Genomic DNA, 27,202 nt, shown 5'->3' on the forward strand with positions numbered 1-27,202 from the left:
CTATGGTCGAGGTCTGGTGACTGTGGTTGAGGACTTGTGACTGTGGTTGAGGTCAGGTGACTGTGGAGGAGGTCAGGTGACTGTGGTTGAGGTCTGGTGACTGTGGTTGAGGTCAGGTGACTGTGGAGGAGGTCAGGTGACTGTGGTTGAGGTCTGGTGACTGTGGTTGAGGTCAGGTCAATGTGGTCGGGGTCAGGTGACTGTGGTCGGGGTCAGGTCAATGTGGTCGAGGTCTGGTGACTGTGGTCGAGGTCTGGTGACTGTGGTCGGGGTCAGGTGACTATGGTCGAGGTCTGGTGACTGTGGTTGAGGTCTTGTGACTGTGGTTGAGGTCAGGTGACTGTGGAGGAGGTCAGGTGACTGTGGTTGAGGTCAGGTGACTGTGGTTGAGGTCTGGTGACTGTGGTCGAGGTCAGGTAGTTATTGTCAGGTAGTTGTGTCAAAGCTTTGAGGTGTCTGGGCTCATTATCCTGCTGCAGTACGAATCCTTCTCCACAACGATCAGACCAGAGGGTGGAGCATGTCTCTGAAGGATGGAGTGGTGCTTCTCCTCAGTCAGGGTGGAGTCTGAAAACATCTTCCTCCACATGTTTCACTGTGGCTTTGAAACACTGTGGTATCATTGTGTCTCTGTACATACACCTGACCCATCTCTGGGATTCATCAGTAAATAGACTTTTTTCATCATCCACTTTGAAATTTTGGTATTTCTTTGCCCACCTCAAGCGTTTCAACGTATCTCTCAGTGGACTGAGCATGATGTATTGATCTTCTGATGGTGTGGTCACGTTGGATACAACTGATGTGTGTTTTAGAATTCCAGCTCTGCTCCCTAGGAAACCTTAAGTCTAAACACGATTTGATGCTGAGAAAGACTCTCTTTGAGTTGAATAACACATTGACTTCTGACACTTTCATTTACTTAATGAATCCTAGAACTTTCTGATATTTCCAGGTTTACATGACAATATTAGATTGTTTCAATGTAGTCTCAGACTTCTGGACCGCAATGTATACTTATCAAATACATATAGATACTCGCAAATACTTAGAAATACGTGAATCTGAAAGTACATGCAAATCTAGATATTAGTAAATACTTATAAATACAATATTTGCAGTTACTTGTAAATTCATTAAAGTACTTAAACATATGTGTAAATGTGTATACATACTATTAAGTACTCAGATTTTATCTCCTGGATCATTTATTTGCTGAATCAAACAGAAAACACATTTCCAACATTTATATTTCAGTAAATCTGTCGTCGCCTTGACAACCTGCTTCTGATCCTGAAACATTTCCCAGCTGCCTCAGTGATTTTCATCCTCCTCTTCCTCTGTCATGTGACACATCAGCCAGTTCGTGATAACCTGTTAAATGTTACTATTTCATGCTGTCACTGTAGAGGTCATGAAAGGTGAGATATACCACCTGACAGACGCCTCTAACAGCATCATGTGCACTCAACAGAAACCTGCTTCAGCTTTTATTTAATGAAATGACGTAAATCAGCTCACCTGCTGAAACCTGAAGAGATTCTTTAAAACTCAACACTCTCACTCAGACAAACTTTTCTGATCCTCTAGTTCGTGTTTCACTTCAACTTATTCATATCATGTGACGTTAATGAGCTTCAACAGAGAAAAACAAAAACAGCTCAGTGAGATTTAATGTTTTTAAATTGATTTGGACTTTGTTATTTACTGTGTGTGTGTGTGTGTGTGTGTGTGTGTGTGTGTGTGTGTGTGTGTGTGTGTGTGTGTGTGTGGTCATCTATGATGTCAGAGCGGCGGAGTCAACAGAGGAAGTCACCAAACTGCGGCCGGTGCGTCTGATCAGGGAGGATGGGATCATCCGCCCGTATGACCTGACGGAGTCGCAGGGTTTCGACCTCTTCCAGGTTTGATCACTTTCTTTTCCTCTGTTTCTATGACAACCTAATGTCACTTCCTGAAAGGACACATCTCTCCAACTCAACTTCAGTCAGGTGCCCAGTCAAAAAACAAATTGCATCGTTCATCACTTAAACAGCGTCAGCTCAAGGTCAGAAACATCATGAGTTTCAGCTCGCGTTCATCTTTGGAGGGAATTTTATTTACAGTAATATAAAACTCCCAAATCATATCAACAACACAAGCTGCTGATAACTTTTATATAAATATATTCAAATATACAACTCACGGTTCTAACAACATCATTGTTCTGCTGTTTGTTGGAAAACAGGCATGAGGTACTTTTTGAGGGAAATTCCACAAAATATTAAAGCGGACCTGCAATGCTTTCCTTTACTCATGTGGCAATGTGGGATGTTCATATTAGAGGTTTTGAAAGTTTCAAAGAAGGATATAAACAGTTGTAAAAATAATCAAGCAGAAAGCTCAGATTTGAGTCTCGTCTAAATGCAAGTGTTAAATGTTTTTCTAAAACACTCAGGGCACAACAGTCTGGATAAGGTAGTCAGGGTACAGCAGTCCGTGTACAACAGTCTAGAAAGAGTAGTCAGGGTACAACAGTCTGGATACAGCAGTCGGGTAACAGCAGTCGGGGCAAAGTACCCAGGGTACAGTAGCCGGGGTACAGTACTCAGGGTACAACAGTCTGGATAAGGTAGTTAGGGTTGAGCAGTCGCAGTCCGTGTACAACAGTCTACATGGAGTAGTCGGGGTACAACAGTCTGGATATAGTAGTCAGGGTACAGTAGTCGGGGTATAGTAGTCAGGGTACAACAGTCTGGATATAGTAGTCAGGGTACAGTAGACAGGATACATTAGTAGGGGTACAACAGTCTGGATACAGTAGTCGGGGTACAGTAGTCGGGGTATAGTAGTCAGGGTACAACAGTGCGGATGAGGTAGTCATGGTTGAGCAGTCTGGATACAGTAGACAGGGTACAGTAGTCGGGGTACAACAGTCTGGGTACAGTAGACAGGGTACAGTAGACAGGGTACAGTAGTCAGGGTACAGTAGTCAGGGTACAACAGTCTGGGTACAACAGTCTGGGTACAACAGTCTGGGTACAGTAGACAGGGTACAGTAGTCAGGGGACAGTAGACAGGGTGAAGTAGTCAGGGTACAACAGTCTGGGTACAGTGGTAGGGGTACAGTAGTCGGGGTACAGTATTCAGGGTACAGTAGTCGGGGTACAGTAGTCAAGATACAGCAGTCGGGGCACAGTAGTCAGGGTACAACAGTCTGGATACGGTAGTCAGGGTGAAGTAGTCAGGATACAGATGTCAGGGTACAGCAGTTGTGGTTCAGCAGTCGTCACGGCCCTGTCCGTGTGTGTTTGTGTTTTCAGTCTCTGTGGAGTTTCCCTTTTACAGCAGAGTAAATATCTTTGTGGATTCTTCTTATTTCTGCTTCTAACCACTTCTGTTTGTCTTCTTCTTCTTCTTCTTCTCCTTCCTCTTCTTCTTCTTCTTCTTCTTCTCCTTCTCCTTCCTCTTCTTCTTCTTCTTTTTCTTCTTCTTGTGTTTGTGTCACATGCAGCCTGATGAGGAATAAAAAGGGTTTGGATGGATCAACTTTATCCTTCAAGTGCTTTTAAAGACTATAAACTATATTCATTCTGTCTCAGACAAGTTTAATGATTCATTCTCTCCTCCTGTAATTAATTTCATTTCTACAATAATCTATACTAATTGTCAATTATACTCTAATCTATGAATATTGTTATATATAACCTAATCTATATTGTGCTGAGATAATTCAAGTTTCTATGCATGCCAAAACTAATCTCTCTCTCATACCTCAAACAGTTTGACAACATTTCTGCTCTTTATTTCTCAAATACTGAAGTAGTTTGTTTATTTTCAGCTTTAAACCATTTATAAATAATAGTTTGTATAATATTTTTGGTTTACAACCATTTATAATTTAATTATCCAAAAACAGGCAGTGGAAATTATTTTGCTATAAAGCTGTGCTATGTCACGTAGATCGTAGCAATATTTTTGTAAAGGTTTTAGCATCAATTCATTCTGAACTTGTTTATGAATATATGATATTTAATATTTCTGTCTTTGTGATTTTCTTTGTATAATTCATTCTGAACTGATTATTATTATTATTTTATAATATTATAAATATTATTATATATTTATTTTATTATTCATCAGTGTCTCAGCACGACCTCTGACCTCTCATCTGCTTTTGTTGAACTTTAACTATGTGTGTGTGTGTGTCAAATGAGCAGTGTGCGTGTGTGTGTCAGCTGAGCAGTGTGCGTGTGCGTGTGACGTCTGAATTTTAATAAAATTAAACTCACACTTTCATTTCTCAGGTCTGCAAACAATTTTTTTCACATATAAAAACGGTTGACGTCAGTATCTGGTGTTGATGCGGACCAGTTAGTGTCACAGTGTGTTGTGAAGGTCTGAGGGGGCAGTAAGGTGAACGGACTGCACAGATTCAGTGCTTCTCTATCTTAACAGACAACAGTTTACACACCTGCACACACACGCGCACACACACACACACACATACACACACACACACACCTGCACACATGGACGGGAAGAGACCTCCTGAACCATAGCTGTACGACTGCAGCGTGTCAGATGATTCATTCGTTTAATATAACGAGAAAATGAATACATTTAAAAGTAGGCAGGTATGAATAATTATCGTCCTGATGTTGACTTTATCAGGTTCTATGAAATTTTAGCTGATAAACAGCTGATTATTTGAAGCCAGATTGATTTGATTGACTTAACAAGAGTAAAACGAAAGACAAGTGTCAGTTATTTGAAAGGTTTTTACTAAAAACTGCAGCAGAGTGGTGAGGAGGGAGAAGTGAAAGGGAATTGAGACAGAAAAAGAAGAAGTGAATGTGAAAGACAAAGAAGAGACAGACATGATGGTATGTTCATATTGATTATAGTCCAGTAAAATGTTTGTGTTTCCTGTGTATTGACCTGTAGATGTCACCTCTCAGTCTGTTTTAAAGCCCACTCCAACACAATCTAACCCCATCCTCCCTGCGCCAGTTCTCCACATCCTCTTCTGTGTGAAAGTCTCAGATGCAGTGAGGGGTGAAAGGTTAGGGCTTCGGCTCTGATGCACCTCTGGAGGTAGTACCAGAGGTAGTATCAGATGTAGTGCCAGAGGTAGTACCAGAGGTAGTATCAGAGGTAGTGTCAGAGGTAGTATCAGAGGTAGTACCAGAGGTAGTATCAGAGGTAGTACCAGAGGTAGTATTAGATGTAGTACCAGAGGTAGTATCAGAGGTAGTATCAGAGGTAGTGCCAGAGGTAGTATCAGAGGTAGTACCAGAGGTAGTACCAGAGGTAGTACCAGAGGTGGTATCAGAGGTGGTATCAGAGGTGGTACCAGAGTTAGTATCAGAGGTAGTGCCAGAGGTAGTATCAGAGGTAGTGCCAGAGGTAGTGTCAGAGGTAGAGTCAGAGGTAGAGTCAGAGGTAGAGTCAGAGGTAGAGTCAGAGGTAGTGTCAGAGGTAGAGTCAGAGGTAGAGTCAGAGGTAGTATCAGAGGTAGTGCCAGAGGTAGTATCAGAGGTAGTGCCAGAGGTAGTGTCAGAGGTAGAGTCAGAGGTAGAGTCAGAGGTAGTACCAGAGGTAGTACCAGAGGTGGTATCAGAGGTGGTATCAGAGGTGGTACCAGAGTTAGTATCAGAGGTAGTGCCAGAGGTAGTATCAGAGGTAGTACCAGAGGTAGTACCAGAAGTGGTATCAGAGGTTGTATCAGAGGTGGTACCAGAGGTAGGATCAGAGGTAGGATCAGAGTTAGTATCAGAGGTAGTGCCAGAGGTAGTATCAGAGGTAGTGCCAGAGGTAGTATCAGAGGTAGTGTCAGAGGTAGTATCAGAGGTAGTACCAGAGGTAGTACCAGAGGTAGTACCAGAAGTGGTATCAGAGGTTGTATCAGAGGTGGTACCAGAGGTAGGATCAGAGGTAGGATCAGAGTTAGTATCAGAGGTAGTGCCAGAGGTAGTATCAGAGGTAGTGCCAGAGGTAGTATCAGAGGTAGTGCCAGAGGTAGTGCCAGAGGTAGTATCAGAGGTAGTGCCAGAGGTAGTACCAGAGGTAGTACCAGAGGTAGTGTCAGAGGTAGAGTCAGAGGTAGAGTCAGAGGTAGTGTCAGAGGTAGAGTCAGAGGTAGTGTCAGAGGTAGTGTCAGAGGTAGTGTCAGAGGTAGAGTCAGAGGTAGAGTCAGAGGTAGAGTCAGAGGTAGTGTCAGAGGTAGTGTCAGAGGTAGTACCAGAGGTAGTGTCAGAGGTAGTATCAGAGGTAGTGTCAGAGGTAGTGTCAGAGGTAGTGTCAGAGGTAGAGTCAGAGGTAGTGTCAGAGGTAGAGTCAGAGGTAGAGTCAGAGGTAGAGTCAGAGGTAATATCAGAGGCGCAGCATTGGCGAGCCGTACCAGTGTGAATGGATAAGTCAGCGGCGCGGAGCAGGGCGTGTCAGTCTGATGGTGTTCACTGTCTGATAACTAAACAGATCCTTAGAAATGTCCCACAAAGCAACGTTACAGGAGCACACAACAGTAACGTAGTAACTGGTCGTGTCTTTGGCAACTTATGTGAGGAAAAAAATACCGCAGTTATAAGTGGAGAAGTGTCTGTGATCCCGTCTGCCCCCCTGTCTGTCCTCCCGTCTGTCCTCCTGTCTGTTATCCTGTCCTCCTGTCTGTCCTCCCGTCTGTCCTCCTGTCTGTCCTCCTGTCTGTTATCCTGTCCTCCCATCTGTCCTCCCGTCTGTCCTTATGTCTGTCATCCTGTCTGCATCCTGTCTGTCATCCTGTCTGTCCTACCGACTCTTCGTCACATTTCTGGCCGAAAAACAGTGTCTGTGTCGGCAAAAAACTATAACTCACCAAGTGTTTGTCTCCTTCAGTGTTGTGTTGTTGTAGTTACTGTTGTCATGGTGACAGTCAACCCTCCCAACCGAGACTTCAGTGAACTTTCCCCCCAAAAAACAGCCTCCCTCCCCGTGAGTGACAGAGTCAGACAGCTTCCTGTTTACTGATGAAGATAATGTAATTATGTAATTTAGAGCGAAAAACGTAACTTTGTCTCTTTCCAGGATGTTTGGTGGGTCAGGACCTCAATCACAACACATTATAACAGCATCATATGACGATAAACAGTCAGCAGGTACATGTTTAGATTAACAGGAGGACACCGGGGGAAACACGTAGATAAAAACACACAGACGTCATAATCATGACGCGTACCATCATCATCGTGACATGTACTATCAAGCCTCTTTTGGATCTGCAGTGCAAGCTTGCTGTGTGAATTACACTCTGGTGCATCTTTACCCCAGAGCTGCTTGGCTCTGTGTGAATAAACAACGGCGGAGAATTGGCAAACCGCCGCTGCGGTGATAATGCGGCGTCGCTGTGTGAAAAGGGCTCCTGTCTGAGTTGATCAAAGAGCAATGTTTCAATTGATAAGAAGAACAGATGATGATCAGGTAGGATGTGTGTGTGTGTGTGTGTGTGTGTGTGTGTGTGTGTGTGTGTGTGTGTGTGTGTGCGCAGCGTTCAGAGATCAAACAGCTGGACGGTGAAGTGTTCAGAGATCATGTTCAGTATCCTGGACACAGAAAGACCAACATCATCGTCACCAACAGGTACAAACACTCAGAAACACCTCCTGTTCTTCAGACTGCTGTTTTACACTTGCATTTACTGTGTGTGTTTGTGTGTGTGTGTGTATGTGTGTGTGTGTGTGTGTGTGTGTGTGTGTGTTTCTGTGCAGGAGGGTTCTGTGTGTGAAGGAGATCGACTTTGTCGGTCATTTCAACAAAGAGTGGGAGTGTTTGTTTGAGAACTTCTCTCGGCCTGCAGCTGTGTCGGGATCAGAGCTGAAGATCTTCAGTAAGGTACAAACACATCACACCTTTCATTAATAAACATGTGACCGCTGCTGACCTCTGTTCAATAGACGTAATTCACAAGTTTGAAGCATGAAGGAAGCATGAACGAAGCTGAAGGAAGCATGAAGGAAGCATGAAGGAAGCTGAAGGAAACATGAAGGAAGCATGAAGGAAACATGAAGGAAGCTGAAGGAAGCATGAAGGAAGCTGAAGGAAGCATGAAGGAAGCCTGAAGGAAGCAGGAAGGAAGCTGAAGGAAGCCTGAAGGAAGCAGGAAGGAAGCAGGAAGGAAGCTGAAGGAAGCATGAAGGAAACATGAAGGAAGCAGGAAGGAAACATGAAGGAAGCAGGAAGGAAGCTGAAGGAAGCAGGAAAGAAGCTGAAGGAAGCATGAAGGAAGCTGAAGGAAGCATGAAGGAAACATTGAAGGAAGCATGAAGGAAGCTGAAGGAAGCATGAAGGAAGCATGAAGGAAGCATGAAGGAAGCATGAAGGAAGCTGAAGGAAGCAGGTAGGAAGCTGAAGGAAGCCTGAAGGAAGCAGGAAGGAAGCTGAAGGAAGCATGAAGGAAGCTGAAGGAAGCATGAAGGAAACATGAAGGAAACATGAAGGAAGCTGAAGGAAGCTGAAGGAAGCATGAAGGAAGCATGAAGGAAGCTGAAGGAAGCATGAAGGAAGCATGAAGGAAACATGAAGGAAACATGAAGGAAGCTGAAGGAAGCTGAAGGAAGCATGAAGGAAGCATGAAGGAAGCTGAAGGAAGCATGAAGGAAGCTGAAGGAAACATGAAGGAAACATGAAGGAAACATGAAGGAAGCATGAAGGAAGCTGAAGGAAGCTGAAGGAAGCATGAAGGAAGCTGAAGGAAGCTGAAGGAAGCATGAAGGAAGCTGAAGGAAGCATGAAGGAAACATGAAGGAAACATGAAGGAAGCATGAAGGAAGCTGAAGGAAGCATGAAGGAAGCCTGATCTCTCACCTGTCTGTCTGTCTGTCACTCACCTGTCTGTCTGTCTGTCTGTCTGTCTGTCTCTCACCTGTCTGTCTGACTGCCTGTCTCTCACCTGTCTGTCTGTCTGTGTCTGTCTCTCTCTCACCTGTCTGTCTGACTGCCTGTCTGTGTGTCTGTCTGTCTTTCTCTCACCTGTCTGTCTGCCTGTCTCTCACCTGTCTCTCTGTCTGTCTGTCTGTCTGTCTCTCACCTGTCTGTCTGCCAGGAGCAGCAGAAGCTGAAGTTGAAGCGAGACGTTCAGGAGTCGGTGAGAAACATTCAGCTCAGAGACTCAAGCACTGCTCAGGTATGTGTGTGTGTGTGTGTGTGTGTGTGTGTGGTTTCTTTTACTACTTTATGTTTCTGTGTGTGGCCCCGCCCTCACCTGGTTACCATGTTTACCTACAGAAGCTGCAGGTGGTCATATCAGATGCTCAGGTGTCACGGCAGCAGCAGCGAATGGCGAGACAGAAGTCACAGCGCTTCCTGAAACTCAACAACAACCAGTGATGTCACTTCCTGTCCCAAACATCTGCATCTGCATCTTAATCATAATACATTACATCTTAATACATTACATCATATTAAACAGGTTAATATTCTGTGTTTCTCTAACCAAAGATGGAAATTAACTCCTGTCGACACCTGTTCAGGTAAACCCGTCCAAACAGCTGACTCAGCAGAGTTGTTGGTTTGAATGTACACACAGTCATGATGCTGTGAGGCATTCTGGGTAAAACCTGGAGTCATGTGATTGTTGTTTTCACATTCATACAGCTGAAAACTGTAAATATTTTTAAAATGAACCAAAATTCAAAAATCCTCCTGCTGATGAAAATTTTGTTTAAAATCTATGAATGTTCTTTTTCTGTTATATTTTATTTTTTACTTCAGCGTTTGTTCGTCTCTGTTTGAACATGAAGCCATAAAATCATTTTGCACTAAAGGAACATTTACACGATAAATGTGTTGATGATGAAAAATGTTTGCTGTCATTAAACTTCAGAGAAATAAACGTAAAGATCTGAAAATTATTTTAAGTTTATTGATATTTTATTTGATTCAACATGATGGAAAACTAAAATACTGAACTTCTGTTTACAAACTGAAGAATGAATGTTTACATGTGACCTTTAATCAGCTTGACTTTTATTTTGATATCTTTTCTGTAACCAAACATCTGTTTGTGTCTTCCTGTTTGTGACAGAAGAAATGACTTGAGTATCTATGACTCTATAAAGAGTGAGACATCACCTCTGCTGTTATTGATTTGATTTATTAATGAGCTGATTGGATGTGAATTAACTTGTGTTTGTGTCGAGGTTGTAACGAGCTGATTTTACTCGGAAGAGTATATAAGTTTGAACTGACACAACACTCTTCAGATAAAATGGAAGAAATCGTTTTAATCTATAATAATTAGTTTGTAGCGTGTACGCTGCAGTGATGTCACATGAATGAGTTAATAATTAAAGGACCATAAAAACAAAAGAAAAAACAAAGTGGAAATTAAAATGACCCAGAGAACTGTAATAAAAATGTTTTTGGTTCCACGCTGTTTCATCTAAAACACTTTTCTGAGGCGTTTTTAAAGCGACCTCACCTGCAGCGACGAGTCTGATGATGTTCAGCGTTAATAACCCTTTGTTTGTTTGTTGTTTGTTCAAATCAGCTGTTAGTACACAACCACCACGTCTGCGCACTTCTGAGAGGAACCAGCAGGAGGCAGCAGACACACTTATTCCACTGGTTCTACTGGTGAACACAGAGAAGAAGAAGAAACATCATGGAGGTTAATGTGTGTAACAGCTGTCCGCAACACACACACACACACACACACACACACACACACAGCGGTCGTTGTCATGACAATAATAAGAAAAAAAATACCCAAAATGTCGATTAATTCCAGATGTTTCTGCAGAGTGAACTGACCCTCAGTCAGCTGCCGGTGCATCATGGGTAATCCTGCTGCGGTAATCTGACCCTCAGATCAGCTGCTGACGGAGGAAACATCTGGAATGGATTCAATGGTTTCATCACACACAAGGACAGAGGGACACAAGGACAGAGGGAGAGAAGGACAGAGGGAGAGAAGGACAGAGGGAGAGGGAGAGAAGGACAGAGGGAGAGGGAGAGAAGGACAGAGGGAGTGAAGGACAGACGGACAGAGGGAGTGAAGGACAGAGGGAGAGGGAGAGAAGGACAGGGACAGAGGGAGAGAAGGACAGACGGACAGAGAGACAGAAGAAGGTTCTCCTGAGACTCTATTCCGGTTCTTTTGTGACAATGAGAATCAGCCAATCATATTCATGCGGGTCATCGTCTCAACTCTCCTCATTTCGGAATAAGAGCGTGGTGTTATTAAGGACAAACAAATCAATCCTCAATCTGCTTTCACAGAACCAGATTGTGTGAATGACAATTAACAGGATTAGTTAAACCTGGATTAGTTAAACCACACGAGGAACAGGAGAACACAGAATCGATCAGGATCAATCATCAATGCAGCTGATTAGATTTCTCTCAGATTCAATCTGACAACATTAAAAAATGTAAACACCAAAGATGTTTTCTCTTTTAGCTCTATAATAATAATAATAATAATAATAATAATAATAATGATAATAATTCAGTTGATATTACAGTTTCTACTGTTTTGTGTTATTTGTATATTTGGTTTCTGCACTAATAAGAATCAGTTCATATATTCTTATATTAATTATGACGTCACTGCTGCTGTTCTCACCTGTTTTAAGTCTGTATCTGTTCACATGTCACATGTTCTCCATGTTCTCCATTCATCAGCTGTTAGCTGCTCTCGTCTGCAGACGTTTATTCTGGATGGACATCACAGATAATGATGTCACCAGGAAGTGAAGTCACACTGATTCATGTGTTCACTCAGGCAGAACTCTGAGAAGGAGGCATGTTTCACACTGTAGTTCACCTCCTGCAGTATCTTCAGCTCTGCAGCGACCCCCTGAGGATCCTGATGATGAAGAAGCTTCAGCTTCCTCTCTCACATGTAAACTTTCTGTCAGCTGATAAACTGCCACTCATCCTGTCTCCACGGAATCATAATCACTGAAATTGATGGTTTCCTTGACAACGGATTAACGACTTCCTGTTCCTGCACAGCTGAGACAGGAAGTGAAGAGTCATCACTTCTCTGCAGGTCGTCGTGTCAGTGATGAGTGAAGGTCAGGAGGACTTCATCCAACAGGTTACAAATCAGTTTACAAAGAACCCTAATGAGAGACAGACAGGAGAGGACAGAGGACAGCAGAGGGCAGAGGACGGAGGACAGGAGAGAACAGAGAACCGGAGAGGACAGAGAACAGGAGACAACAGAGAACAGAGGGCAGAGAACAGGAGAGGACTGAGAACAGAGAACAAAGGACAGAGAACAGAAAACAGGAGAGAACAGAGGACCGAGAACAGGAGAGGACAGAGAACAAAGGACAGAGGACAGAAAACAGGAGAGAACAGAGGACAGAGAACAGGAGGGAACAGAGGACAGGAGAGGACAGAGAACAGAACACAGGATAGAGAACAGGAGAGAACAGAGAGCAGAGGACAGAAAACAGGAGGACAGAGAACAGCAGAGAACAGGAGGACAGAACAGGAGAGGACAGGACAGGAGAGAACAGAGGACAGAGAACAGAGATCAAGGGAGAACAGAGGACAGAACAGAGATCAGGGGAGAACAGAGGACAGGAGAGGACAGAGAACAGGAGAGAACATAGGACAGATAACAGAGATCAGGGGAGAACAGAGGGAAGAGAACAGAGGACAGAGAACAGATCAGGGGAGAACAGAGAACAGGAGAGAACAGAGGACAGGAGAGGACAGAGAACAGGAGAGAACATAGGACAGATAACAGAGATCAGGGGAGAACAGAGGGAAGAGAACAGAGGACAGAGAACAGATCAGGGGAGAACAGAGGACAGAGAACAGGAGGACAGAGGACAGAGAACATAGATTAGGGGAGAACAGAGGACATAAAACAGGACAGAGAACAGAGAAGAGGGGAGAACAGAGATCAGGAGAGGAAAGAGAACAGGAGGACAGGGGACAGGAGAGAACAGAGAACAGGAAAGAACAGAGGACAGAGAACAGAGATCAGAGGACAGAGGACAGAGAACAGGAGAACAGAGAACAGAGAACAGGAGAGAACAGAAGACCGAACAGTGAACAGAGAACAAGAGGACAGGGAACAGAGAACAGGAGAACAGAGAACAGAGGACAGGAGAGAACAAAGGACAGAGATCAGGGGAGAACAGAGGACAGAGAACAGGAGAGAACAGAGGACAGCAGAGGACAGATAACAGAGATCAGGGGAAAACAGAGGGAAGAGAACAGAGGACAGAGAACAGGAGGACAGAGGACAGGAGAGAACAGGAGGACAGAGGACAGGAGAGAACAGGAGGACAGAGAACAGGAGAGAACAGAAGACAGAACAGTGAACAGTGAACAGAGAACAGGAGAGAACAGAGGACAGGAGAGGACAGAGAACAGGAGAGAACAGATGACAGAACAGTGAACAAGAGGACAGGGAACAGAGAACAGGAGAACGGAGGACAGAGAACAGGACAGGAGAGGACAGAGGACAGAGGACAGGAGAGAACAGAGGACAGATAACAGAGATACGGGGAGAACAGAGGGAAGAGAACAGGAGGACAGAGAACAGAGGACAGGACAGGAAAGAACAGAGGACAGAGAACAGGAGAGAACAGGAGGACAGAGAACAGAGAACAGAGGACAGAACAGGAAAGAACAGAGAACAGAGGACAGAACAGGAAAGAACAGAGGACAGAGAACAGGAGAGAACAGAAGACAGAGAACAGAGAACAAGAGGACAGAGAACAGCGATCAGGAGAGAAAAGAGAACAGGGGGACAGAGGACAGGAGAGAACAGGAGAACAGAGGATAGAGAACAGAGGACAGAACAGGAAAGAACAGAGGACAGAGAACAGGAGAACAGAGGACAGAACAGGAGAGAACAGAAGACAGAGAATAGTGAACAGAGAACAAGAGGACAGGGAAAAGAGGACAGAGAATAGGAGACAGAGAACAGGAGAGGACAGAGAACAGGAGAGAACAGAGATCAGGGGAGAACAGAGGACATAGAACAGGAGGACAGAGGACAGGAGAGAACAGAGGACAGAGAACATAGATCAGGGGAGAACAGAGGACATAAAACAGAGAACAGGAGGACAGAGGACAGGAGAGAACAGAGGACAGAGAACATAGATCAGGGGAGAACAGAGAACAGGGGGACAGAGGACAGGAGAGAACAGAGGACAGGAGAGGACAGAGAACAGGAGAACAGAGGATAGAGAACAGAGGACAGAACAGGAAAGAACAGAGAACAGGAGAACAGAGGACAGAACAGGAGAGAACAGAAGACAGAGAATAGTGAACAGAGAACAAGAGGACAGGGAAAAGAGGACAGAGAATAGGAGACAGAGAACAGGAGAGGACAGAGAACAGGAGGACAGAGAACAGGAGAGAACAGAGATCAGGGGAGAACAGAGGACATAGAACAGGAGGACAGAGGACAGGAGAGAACAGAGGACAGAGAACATAGATCAGGGGAGAACAGAGGACATAAAACAGAGAACAGGAGAGAACAGAGGACAGGAGAGAACAGAGAACAGGAGAGGACAGAGATCAGGGGAGAACAGAGAACAGGAGAACAGAGGACAGGAGATAACAGATATGAGGGGAGAACAGCGATCAGGAGAGGAAAGAGGACAGAGAACAGGAGAGAACAGAAGACAAAGGAGAGAGAACAGGAGAGGACAGAGAACAGGAGAGAACAGAGGACAGAGAACAGGAGAGAACAGAAGACAAAGGAGAGAGAACAGGAGAGGACAGAGAACAGGAGAGAACAGAGGACAAAGGAGAGAGAACAGTGAACAGGAGGACAGAGAACAGGAGGACAGAACAGAGGAGAAGAAGAATAAAAAGTGAGAGGTGCAAAAATAAAAGCACATACAAGTAAAGGTAAAAAGGCGGAGGCTGGTTTGGTTTTTAGTTTAGTGACTTCCTGTTTCATTTTGGTAGATTATCCTCAAGTGTTTTTTTGTTGTTTTTTTTACTTTCCACTTCCTGTTTTGTGTCTTCCTGCCCATTGGTTTCACCTGTGTCATATTAGTCTTCCATCACTGTGTCTTTCTCTCTTTGTCACTTTGTCTGGTTCCATGTCGGTCCAGCGTCTGTCCCCCGGTCCTCCTGTCCTCCTGTCCTCCTGTCCTCCCTGTGTTCTGGTTTTAAGGTTTGTCCTTGTTCCCTTGTTGTTACTTTGATTTGGGTGCTCGTGTTTAGTTTTTAACCTGCCTGCTTCTGAATTCTGCATTTCGGTCCTCTTTTGAACATGACAGAAAAACAAGAACTTGGTCAGTAAAAGACAAACAAGACAAAAATGATACAAAGAGGAGGATCAATATATATAATTACCTCACTGATATCAAACTAAATAACAGTGTTTGACCTGAAACAATCAATCAGATTTAAACCCTGAACTTTGTTTGAAAATGTCACCTGAGACCTCAGACGGTGCAGCTGAAGAGTCCATCAGGACTGAGTCGGTGTTCAGGTACCTGAACGCCTCCACCTGCTTTATCATTTGACCTCAGACGTGGTTCTGGTTGGATCAGTGATGGTGATCAGAGAGTTGACGTGCTGCTGCAGGTGTACAGACAGCGTGTGTCCACAGTGAAACACCTGAACAACCTTCAATCTGATCTGAGGTCTGTGTGAATGTCTGTCAGTTTGTCAAAGGTTAAAATGTAGAGGATGTGTATAAAATGTGTTGGTACAGTCAGAGGGAGGAAATAATCATCAGCTGTCTGAGAACATTACACAAAACAGCTGAGCACACACCTGGAGGATGACACACACCTGTAATCTACCTGAATCTGATGAACATGCTGTTCAGCAGCTCAGAGGAAGAACAAAAAGGAACATGACGGAACATTCTGGTAAAGACGTCAACAGAAACACTATAATTATATACAACTTTACTACCGCTATAACTTTACCGGTCGAGGCAGACAGCCGCTGAGTCCGGTTCTGCTTCAGGTTTCTGCCTGTTGAAAGTTTTTTTCCCGCCACTGTCACCGAGTGCTCACGGGGGAAATGTTGGGTCTCTGTAAATAAATGAATCGAGGAGTACTGTTTGAAAGTGTCATCAGATGGCTTCTGTAATGAACTGGCACTACAAATAAAAATTGATTGAGTTTTCTACCTGTCTGCTGCTCCACACCTGTAAACCTGAAGGAGACAGGTGGACCTGCTCTCGGGTGTTTTTAGTTCTGCTGATCCTGAATATCAACTGAGGTCCATCAGATGTTCTCATCAGCAGCTTCATGTTCAGTTGAAGTGCTTGATCTGACTGCGGTAACGGAGATGTCCTACCTTACCTACCGAACCCTCCCTCAGGATTCCTGACAGTTGTGGTCAGCTGTTTATATTTCCCCCTGTGCCAACATCAAGACGAGGAGCTGAGGATGCTAAAGCTATGTTGGCTAAGTATCCCGGAGCTCTGGTGTGTATCTTCGGCTGTTTTAACACTTGTGGCCTGGATGGCGCGCTGCTATCGTTTCAACAGTATGTGGACATTCTCAAACATCTTGGACATGTGCCGACATTACTGATGCAGTCTGTCCGTATCCACCGCTCGGACCAGCAGATCACAACCTCAACAACATTCTGATGAACTCAGTGTTTATTAATAAACATATTAATGTGCCAACGGACAGCATGGTTAAACCGGTTGACAAGGTTAAACTGCCGCATCACATAAGAAGTTCTGAGGTCTTTCTGTGTTCTCCTGCATGTTTTCCTGCATGTTCTCCTGCTCCGGAGGCCGAACACATGCAGGTTAATTAGCATCTTCTTAATTGCCCGTCTGTGTGATTGGTTTTGTGTCTCAGTGTGTTGGCCCTGTGATGATCTGGGCTCCTGTGTGTCAGCTGGGATGTTGGACAATAATTTATTATTTTTGTTAAATAAACCAATAAAAAGAGAATCAAGTTCTTTTCCATTTCAACATGTTGCTGAAAAAAGAAAGAGGAGCCTTTTCTTTAAATACAGCAGCAGACAGCGAGGCGTTCACTGACCTGCTGAGACCTCAGTGTGTTTACAGCAGAGCTGCGTTCACTGTAATCAAACCTTCAGCGTCAGTGACAGAGAGCTTCCTGTTTACGTTAACCTTCATTTAACTCAAACATCTGCAGCACTTTGACCTCTTTGCTTCTTCTGCTCTTCACGTTTTAGTTTCCTGCAGCAGCTTCACATTTCACATTGTGGTCAGTGAAGGTCACACTGACCAAAACACAAGCATGTGTTCAGCCTTTATTTGATCCTTTCACATTGTTGTTTTGTTATCGTGTGATAAAAAGTCTTTGTGTGCTCAAAATGTCCCGTCACTGGATCAGAGCTGATGTATCGTGCTGTTTTTTCGGAAACTGGACCCAGTTTGATGATAATTCCCAGTAAAGTTCAGGATGTGAAGTCCAGATATGAAACTGATTCTCATGTTTGTTCAGGAACGTCTTCTGATGGTTTCCTCTGTTTCTGATAAAACACCACAAATACAAACTCCAGCTCACAGAGGGTTTTTATTCTTTATCTTCTGTTGCTTCCAGTCTGTCTTTGTTCAGTCAGACTGGTTTCATTGGCTTTTAAACTGGTCTTGAACCAGTATGACGGAGGTACCTTACCCTGCACATGTCTGCCTGCAGCCTGTTGTTTAATGTTGCTGCTGTTGTCGGTGTTACAGATTTTATTGCTGCGTAAATGTGAGTTTAACAGGCGACTGTTTGAACAGCAGCAGTGAGTCACAGTGTTTGTTCTCTGCTGGAGGTTGAACTCATTAAATCAGATCTGTGGGAGGTAGAACCCACATCCTGACACACGTTCTGCACCAGAACCAAACCTGGAAATAATTTTCACTGGTTTCTGTCTCCACAACAGGCGTCAGACTTTAATCTGTGTCAGAGATGATGCGCTGCCTGGTTCTAAACAAGCAGAACATTTCTGAGGTTCTGTCAGAATATGAAATCAAGAAACCTCTGAGTGTGGTTCTGCGATAAAAACAGCAGCACTGCGGTGATCAAACACTTCAGATCTGATTCCTGCAACTATTAATGTTCTCATAGTGTTCTCTGAGTGTTCCCTCAGTGTTCTTACAATGTTCTCATTGTTCTCTGTGTGTTCTCTCAGTGCTCTTACAATGTTCTCAGTGTTCTGAGTGTTCCATCAGAGCTCTTACAATGTTCTCTGAGTGTTCTCTCAGTGTTGTCTTAATGTTCCTTCAGAGTCCTCTCAGTGCTCTCATTGTTCTCGCAGCGTTCTCTCATTATTCTGTGTTCTCTTTTTTTTCTCAGTGTTCTCTCATTGTTCTGTCATCATTCTATTATGTTCTCTCAGCGCTCTCTCAGTGTTCTCTCATTGTTCTGTGTTCACTTATTGTTCTCTCAGCGCTCTCTCATTGTTTTCAGTGTTCTGTTATTGTTCTCTTACTGTTCTCTCAGCGTTCTCTCATTATTCTCTTACCGTTCACTCAGTGTTCTCTCATTGTTCTGTCATCATTCTATTATGTTCTCTCAGCGCTCTCTCAGTGTTCTCTCATTGTTCTGTGTTCACTTATTGTTCTCTCAGCGCTCTCTCATTGTTTTCAGTGTTCTGTTATTGTTCTCTTACCGTTCACTCAGCGTTCTCTCATTGTTCTCTCCTTATTCTATTACATTCTCTCAGCACTCTCATTGTTCTCAGTGTTCTCACATTGTCCTCTCAGTGTTCTCTTACTGTTCTCTCAGCGTTCTCTCATTATTCTATTACATTCTCTCAGCGTTCTCTCATTGTTCTGTGTTCTCTTATTGTCCTCTCAGTGTTCTCTTACTGTTCTCTCAGCGTTCTCTCATTATTCTATTACATTCTCTCAGCGTTCTCTCATTGTTCTGTGTTCTCTTATTGTCCTCTCAGTGTTCTGAAGCTCAGGAGGTAGAGCGAGTCGTCCAGTAATCGAAAGATCACTGGTTCAAATCCGTGGCTCCCCGGCTGCATGTTGAAGTACCCTTGAGCAAGATACTGAACCCAACATTGCTCCTGATGAGCAGTTGGCACCTGCCACGCGAGGGTATGAATGTGTAACTGAGACGAGTATTGTAAAGCACTTTAAGCAGTCAGCATGCTGGAAAAGTTCTATAGAAATCCATTTACCATTGTTCTCTCAGCAGTCTGTCATTGTTTTCTCTGTGTTCTCTGTATTGTCTCAGTGCTCTTACAATGTTCTCTGAATGTTCTCTGAGTGCTCTCAGCTATTTGTTGGGCGTGTTAAAGTTCTAACCAGCAAACATGGTTGTTTGAGTCGACACACTTGGCTCCGGTTCTGCTGGCTCTGAGTCCTGAATGGATTTATAATGTGTTGAAACACAGTCAGGCTGTGTGAGGGAGGGGGAGGGGAGGGGGAGGGGAGGGGAGGGGAGGAGCGGGGAGGGGAGGAGAGGGGAGGAGTGTGTAATGACTTCCAGCTGCCTGAGGCCAAGCAGAGTAGGAGGTTTGATTTCTACACAGTCAGAAACAGAAAGTTTGACCTACTGAAGTTTGAATCATCTTCAGACTCGTCACTGAACGAAACTCAGCTCAGGTTTCAGCTCAGTTTAATTTTTACTGGGTGAGGTTGGTTAGTGTGGTTTGGTGATTCTCTGAGGTGAGAGGTAACAAAGTACAAATACTTAGTTACTGTACTTGAGATAGTAGTAGTAGTACAGTAGATGTTTCAGCCAGGTATCTGTACTATACCTGAGTATCTCTGTGACTTTCTCTCTCTACATCTGAACACAAACATCTGAACTTTCTCCTCCTCACAGCTTCAAGCAGGCTCGTTACTTTAGTTTGATGCATTTGAGGTAAATTATGGATTATTGTTATTTGGCGTCATCGCACGCTGCCTTCCCAACATCACAAGACTGATTTCAACCTATCAGAGCACATCACACACGGCAGACGCAGCGAGACGAAACAAAGACGTAAGAAGACGTAAATAGACAGAGAGGGAGACTGGTGTGGTGACAAAGGCAGTGACTTGGATGACGTGAGGTTCAGTTAGCCCCCCTTGCACAGAAATGGCTGCAAGAACTAAGATAAGAATCCTTTATTGATCCCCAGAGGGGAAAGTCAAGTGTTGCACAAAGACAAAGTAGCAGGTAGGTAATTGCAAATAAAATTGGAAATTAAGATAGATAAAGATAAATATACATTAAAATAAAATAGGAGGTAACTATTGTTATAGTAAAGTGTCTATACTGGAAATTTTAAGATGTTCTGTGTAATAAATGGGAAGTTAAAGTGACAAGTGATATAACGTAAAGTTCGATAAATGAGATGACAGACTGTCGCTGAGTCCAATGAAGGACTGCCTGAAGCTTTCGGTTTTGCACCTGGGGGTCCTTCAGAGGGAGACTTTTTACTTTGATACTCTGAGTACATTTCAGAGCCTGTACTCTATTACTTTTACTGGGGTAAAGAAGTTGAATCAGTACTTCTGCTGTTACCAGAGTATTTTTTTAAACAAGTATCTGAACTTCTACTGGAGCAAATGATGTGTGCACTTTTGCCAACTCTGGTGATGATGTCCATTTAGTGTTGAGGTCAGTTTGGTGTAGAGGTCCATTTAGTGTTGAGGTCAGTTTGGTGTAGAGGTCAGTTTCGTGTTGAAGTCAGTTTGGTGTTGAGGGCAGTTTGATGTTGAGGTCAGTTTTGTGGTGAGGGCAGTTTGATGTTGAGGGCACTTTGATGTTGAGGTCAGTTTTGTGGTGAGGGCAGTTTGGTTTGGTGGTTTGGTGATGAGGGCAGTTTGGTTTGGTGAATAGGGCAGTTTGGTGATTTGGTGATGAGGGCAGTTTGGTTTGGTGGTTTGGTGATGAGGGCAGTTTGGTTTGATGATGACGGCAGTTTGGTTTGGTGATGACGGCAGTTTGATTTGGTGGTTTGGTGAATAGGGCAGTTTGGTGATTTGGTGATGACGGCAGTTTGATTTGGTGGTTTGGTGATGAGGGCAGTTTGGTTTGGTGGTTTGGTGATGAGGGCAGTTTGGTTTGGTGGTTTGGTGATGAGGGCAGTTTGGTTTGGTGATGATGGCAGTTTGGTTGTTTGGTGATGAGGGCAGTTTGGTTTGGTGGTTTGGTGATGAGGGCAGTTTGGTTTGATGATGACGGCAGTTTGGTTTGATGGTTTGGTGATGTGGGCAGTTTGGTTTGGTGATGAGGGCAGTTTGGTTTGTTCATTTGGTGATGGCGACAATTTGGTTTGATGGTTTGGTGATGCGGGCAGTTTGGTTTGGTAATGGGGGCAGTTTGGTTTGGTGGTTTGGTGATGAGGGCAGTTTGGTTTGGTAATGAGGGCAGTTTGGTTTGGTGGTTTGGTGTTGAGGGCAGTTTGGTTTAGTGGTTTGATGTTGAGGGCAGTTTGGTTTGGTGATAAGGACAGTTTGGTTTGGTGATGAGGGCAGTTTGGTTTGGTGTTGAGGGCAGTTTGTTTTGGTGGTTTGGTGATGAGGGCAGTTTGGTTTAGTGGTTTGATGTTGAGGGCAGTTTGGTTTGGTAATGAGGGCAGTTTGGTTTGGTGGTTTGGTGATGCGGGCAGTTTGGTTTGGTAATGAGGGCAGTTTGGTTTGGTGGTTTGGTGATGAGGGCAGTTTGGTTTAGTGGTTTGATGTTGAGGGCAGTTTGGTTTAGTGATAAGGACAGTTTGGTTTGGTGATGAGGGCAGTTTGGTTTGGTGTTGAGGGCAGTTTGTTTTGGTGGTTTGGTGATGAGGGCAGTTTGGTTTAGTGGTTTGATGTTGAGGGCAGTTTGGTTTGGTAATGAGGGCAGTGTGGTTTGGTGATGCGGGCAGTTTGGTTTGGTAATGAGGGCAGTTTGGTTTGGTGGTTTGGTAATGAGGGCAGTTTGGTTTAGTGGTTTGATGTTGAGGGCAGTTTGGTTTGGTGATAAGGACAGTTTGGTTTGGTGGTTTGGTGATGCGGGCAGTTTGGTTTGGTAATGAGGGCAGTTTGGTTTGGTGGTTTGGTGATGAGGGCAGTTTGGTTTGGTGTTGAGGGCAGTTTGTTTTGGTGGTTTGGTGATTAGGGCAGTTTGGTTTGGTAATGAGGGCAGTTTGGTTTAGTGAGGAGGACAGTTTGGTTTGGTGATGAGGGCAGTTTGGTTTGGTGGCGAGGGCAGTTTGGTTTGGTGATGAGAGCAGTTTGGTTTAGTGTTTTGATGTTGAGGGCAGTTTGGTTTGGTGATGACGACAGTTTGGTTTGGTGGTTTGGTGATGAGGGCAGTTTGGTTTGGTGATGAGGGCAGTTTGGTTTGGTGGTTTGGTGATGAGGGCAGTTTGGTGTGGTGGTTTGGTGATGAGGGCAGTTTGGTGTGGTGGTTTGGTGATGAGGGCAGTTTGGTGTGGTGGTTTGGTGATGAGGGCAGTTTGGTTTGGTGATGAGGGCAGTTTGGTTTGGTGGTTTGGTGATGAGGGCAGTTTGGTGTGGTGGTTTGGTGATGAGGGCAGTTTGGTTTGGTGGTTTGATGATGAGGGCAGTTTGGTTTAGTGGTTTGATGTTGAAGGCAGTTTGGTTTGGTGATGAGGGCAGTTTGGTTTGGTGTTGAGGGCAGTTTGTTTTGGTGGTTTGGTGATGAGGGCAGTTTGGTTTGGTGGTTTGGTAATGAGGGCAGTTTGGTTTGGTGGTTTGGTAATGAGGGCAGTTTGGTTTAGTGGTTTGATGTTGAGGGCAGTTTGGTTTGGTGATAAGGACAGTTTGGTTTGGTGATGAGGGCAGTTTGGTTTGGTGTTGAGGGCAGTTTGTTTTGGTGGTTTGGTGATTAGGGCAGTTTGGTTTGGTAATGAGGGCAGTTTGGTTTAGTGAGGAGGACAGTTTGGTTTGGTGATGAGGGCAGTTTGGTTTGGTGGCGAGGGCAGTTTGGTTTGGTGATGAGAGCAGTTTGGTTTAGTGTTTTGATGTTGAGGGCAGTTTGGTTTGGTGATGACGACAGTTTGGTTTGGTGGTTTGGTGATGCGGGCAGTTTGGTTTGGTGATGAGGGCAGTTTGGTTTGGTGGTTTGGTGATGAGGGCAGTTTGGTTTGGTGATGATGGCAGGTTGGTTTGGTGGTTTGATGATGAGGGCAGTTTGGTTTGGTGATGAGGGCAGTTTGGTTTGGTGATGAGGACAGTTTGGTTTCGTGTTGAGGGCAGTTTGGTTTGGTGATGATGGCAGGTTGGTTTGGTGGTTTGATGATAAGGGCAGTTTGGTTTGGTGATGATGGCAGGTTGGTTTGATGGTTTGATGATGAGGGCAGTTTGGTTTGGTGATGAGGGCAGTTTGGTTTGGTGATGAGGACAGTTTGGTTTCGTGTTGAGGGCAGTTTGGTTTGGTGATGAGGGCAGTTTGGTGTGGTGGTTTGGTGATGAGGGCAGTTTGTTTTAGTGATGAGGGCAGTTTGGTTTGGTGATGAGGGCAGTTTGGTTTGGTGATGAGGGCAGTTTGTATTGGTGATGAGGGCAGTTTGTATTGGTGATGAGGGCAGTTTGTATTGGTGATGAGGGCAGTTTGGTTTGGTGATGAGGGTAGTTTGGTTTGGTGATGAGGGCAGTTTGTATTGGTGATAAGGGCAGTTTGGTTTGGTGTTGAGGTCTGATCTTGACGAAATAAGATGAACATGAAATCTGGATATTTTTCTGCTGAATGAGGAAATAACTCAAGTTTATGTTTTTGAAGCTGCTCTCCCCCTCTTTGACTGATGGTGAAGATGATGACGATGGTGATGATGATGATGATGATGATGATGATGATGATGACAACGATGATGATGACGATGTTGATGATGACAGTCTTGTGCTGTTTTTGGACCCTGTAATTCTGCAGTTCAGTGATTTTTCCTCAGCAGCAGCAGCAGCAGCTCTGTCTGTGTGGAAAGAAAAGCAAAGATCCTGAAGGAAGTAAAATAAACAAAGAGAGAGGGCAGGGAGGGGATGGGGGAGGGTAAAGAGCTGAGTGGAAAAAAGTAGAGCGAGGGTTAACTCGGCCCCCAGGTATGTTCTCCACCCCCCAGTGACTGTTGGCTCAGTTTAGATTAGCTGCTCTGCAGCAGACTCAGACTAAATCTGCAGCTCTTTGTTTTTGAAGTGGATCAACACACTGACATGAATCTGCAGCTGACTGAAAACTCCATAAACACACACTAGAGACCTCCATCAGTGAAACACTGCTGATCTACAGCCTGTTGGAGATGGCTGAGTTTTAGATGGGTCAGTGTGAGAGACATTTGATCTTTAGAGTTCTGTGACCTTCACCCATCCAATGAATGGAGACTTTAACTGGTGGGAGCTGACCACCAGTCAACTGATGACCCGTCATCGCTCTCGTGTCTATGAGTTCTGACCAAGTCATCTCGAGCCATTATTTTTCCTTTTTTTCTTTTAAATACAGACCTAAATTAAACAAAATTACTCAGTAATTCACAGGAAGAGAAGAAGATCATTTGTAATATTGCAAAGGATGAATGATTAATAATGTTCATTTGAGGTCGGGAACGTCAGGTTGGAGGGGTTGGAGCCTCTGGTTGGAGGGCCAAAACCCTCAGGTAGGAGGGGTCAGAGCATCTGGTTGGAGGGCCAAGACCCTCTGGTTAGAGGGGTCAGAGCCTCTAGTTGGACGGTCAAGACCCCCTTGTTTCGAGGGGTCAGAGCCTCTAGTTGGAGGGTCACGACCCTTAGGTTTGAGGGGTTGAAGTGTCTGGTTGGAGCATCAGGACCCTCAGGTTGGAGGGGTCAGAGCCTCTGATGGGAGGGGTCAGAATGTCTGGTTGGAGGGTCAGGACCCTCAGGTTGAAGGGGTCAGAGCGTCTGGTTGGTGGGCCTAGACCCTCAGGTTGTAGGAGTCAGAACGTCTGTTTGGAGGGTCAGGACCCTTCGGTTTTGAAACGTGAGGTCTAAACTGTTATTGTATGCTATAGAATCCAAACAGGGAAACAGATCAGTACACATCAGTATCAGTGTACAGTTAATTTACAGTGTCATCAGACAAAGTAACTAAGTACAAATTTAAGGTATTTGTACTTTGAAGTACATTTTAAGAAACATTCTAGTTCACTACATTGTAGAGCGTGTACTTAACTAAAGGATGTGAATAGTTCCTCGACCTCTGGTTCTCCATCATCACTGCAGCTGAGGAGGTTCCTGTTCTTCTCTCCTCCTCCTGCTGAAACACATCTGTCAGTCAGGCACAAATGTTTCCACCTCCGCTGTTGAAACTCTGTTAATTTGTGGCGGCCATGTTTCTGGTTAAGAAATGAAGCCCAGAATTCCTGACCCACTTTCCACCGCTGCACATTCCCAAACATTCCCAAACATTCCTTAAAAAACCATGATGGATATCAGTCAGAGTTCAGCCTGAACCACAGGAGTGTGTGTTACACACACACACACACACACACACACACACACACACACACTGTACCCCAACATCTGTTCTGGTTCACAATCTGTTCTCATGCAGAACATAAAGTGTGCTGTGAGAACACTGTGATGGGACTGAAAAAGAAGAGTTTGTCAGTCCTCAGCACCGACACAAGAAGTCTGAGGTGTTAAGTGTGAACAGGAAGGGAGACAGGACCATCCCCTGAGGGGTTAGGGGGTAGACCTGTGCTACTCACTATTATAAGTAACATTAAAAGATTTGGAAAAGGACAGATACGTTGTTTGCTGAATAATCGTTCCCTTGCTGTCGACATCTTGCAGCTGCCTGACTCCTAAACTACTGAACCAGACTACTGAACCAGACTACTGAACCATACTACTGAACCAGACTACTGAACCAGACTACTTACCCAAACTACTGAACCAGACTACTGAACCAGACTACTGAACCATACTACTGAACCAGACTACTGAACCAGACTACTTACCCAAACTACTGAACCAAACTACTAAACCAGACTACTGAACCAAACTACTAAACCAGACTACTGAACTAGACTACTGAACCAGACTACTGAACCAGACTACTGAACCAGACTACCGAACCAGACTACTGAACTAGACTGCCGAACCAGACTACCGAACCACACTACTGAACCAGACTACTGAACTAAACTACTGAACTAGACTACTGAACCACACTACTGAACCACACTACTAACCTGAATAAGAAACACTGCGACACCCGGCTAATGGGGACAGGTGTTGCCATGTTTCTTGTTGTCAAGCTTGTCCGACCCAGCAACAGTAACTAAGGGGGGATGGTCTGGATCGGTCAATTCATACTTAACACACAATAATGTTAATAAGCATTTTATAATGGCCTTATTACCTAAAGTCTAATACAAAGACTTTAATATAAAGTGTTACCAAGAGGATGGGTGCTGAGGGAGCTGTAGGTATCACTGCTAGGCCCGTTGGGAGAATTGAACTGGGCTGTATGCAGGAAAGGAATTGTTGATTTGCCAGTGCAGGGTGCCACAGACACAAATCTGCAAAATACAGAGTTTTATCCTAATAACCTGTAAAAGTCTGTTACTCCAGCTTCCAGTTTAAAATGTTCGAATCATGTTCCATCTTGTTTCCTTGTTTGCTATTTTTAAATTAAAACCATCAGACATCAGGATCAGATCTGAACTCTGACAGATGAGACTGTTCACTCTTTGACCCACTGATGGAAGATACCACAAACTACAGGACCCTCAGGACTTCTTCTATGGTTTTACGACTGCACTTAAAAACAGATTAGGAAACTTTATTGATCCCTGCAGGGAGAGTTCAGCTGCTGCAGACAAAACAAAGATTATAAAGTCTTTATGGAGACATAATGAGCTGGTTGACAGTTTACGCCTGAGCTCTGACTGCCAGGTGATCACCTGCAGGCCGGACCAGTGACAGAGCAGTGGGTGGGGCTTCAGCCTGAAGGTGAACAACCTGCTTCCTGTTCTGACTTAGACGCCAAAGACGAGTCCAATCAGAGATGATTCAGAAGAACAGAATCATCATCATAATGTCGTGCAGAAGATGAGGGGAGCTCTGCAAAGAGGCCTTTTAAAATTAAATTCTCTTCATGACGTCACATTGTGACATGACAGATAACTAGAATATAACGTTTTGACCTGACAGTGGACAAATACACATGATAGTTTGGTCCAAAAGGCCACACACAAACAGGATATCCTTCAACATGAAGGTTGCTGGTTTGATTCCCTCACAGACAGACAAGCAGCAGACATCTGAACAGACACGTGTGTGAGTGGTTTTCCTCTGTGTTCTCACAACTTTTCCGTCTCTCTGCAGTGAATCATCACAAACAGTCTCACCTGCACTGAACGGACGGGC

The 27,202-nt window shown here is 44.4% G+C and overlaps 1 protein-coding gene across 2 annotated transcripts in view; it reads left to right on the forward strand.

The window, feature by feature from the left end:
* Nucleotides 1-10,085, forward strand: part of vps13c (vacuolar protein sorting 13 homolog C) — a 74,819-nt gene extending 64,734 nt beyond the window's left edge. For both annotated transcript variants that reach the window (XM_073464251.1, XM_073464252.1), the window contains 5 exons: nt 1,790-1,904; nt 7,505-7,596; nt 7,725-7,848; nt 9,059-9,139; nt 9,241-10,085. In XM_073464251.1, coding sequence (XP_073320352.1) covers nt 1,790-1,904; nt 7,505-7,596; nt 7,725-7,848; nt 9,059-9,139; nt 9,241-9,342 — 514 coding nt within the window. In that variant the 3' untranslated portion in view covers nt 9,343-10,085. The remainder of the gene's footprint in view (nt 1-1,789; nt 1,905-7,504; nt 7,597-7,724; nt 7,849-9,058; nt 9,140-9,240) is intronic.
* Nucleotides 10,086-27,202: the final 17,117 nt, after the last annotated feature.

Source organism: Pagrus major, chromosome 4 (genome assembly GCF_040436345.1).
Source record: "Pagrus major chromosome 4, Pma_NU_1.0".
Taxonomy (NCBI): Eukaryota; Metazoa; Chordata; class Actinopteri; order Spariformes; family Sparidae; genus Pagrus; species Pagrus major.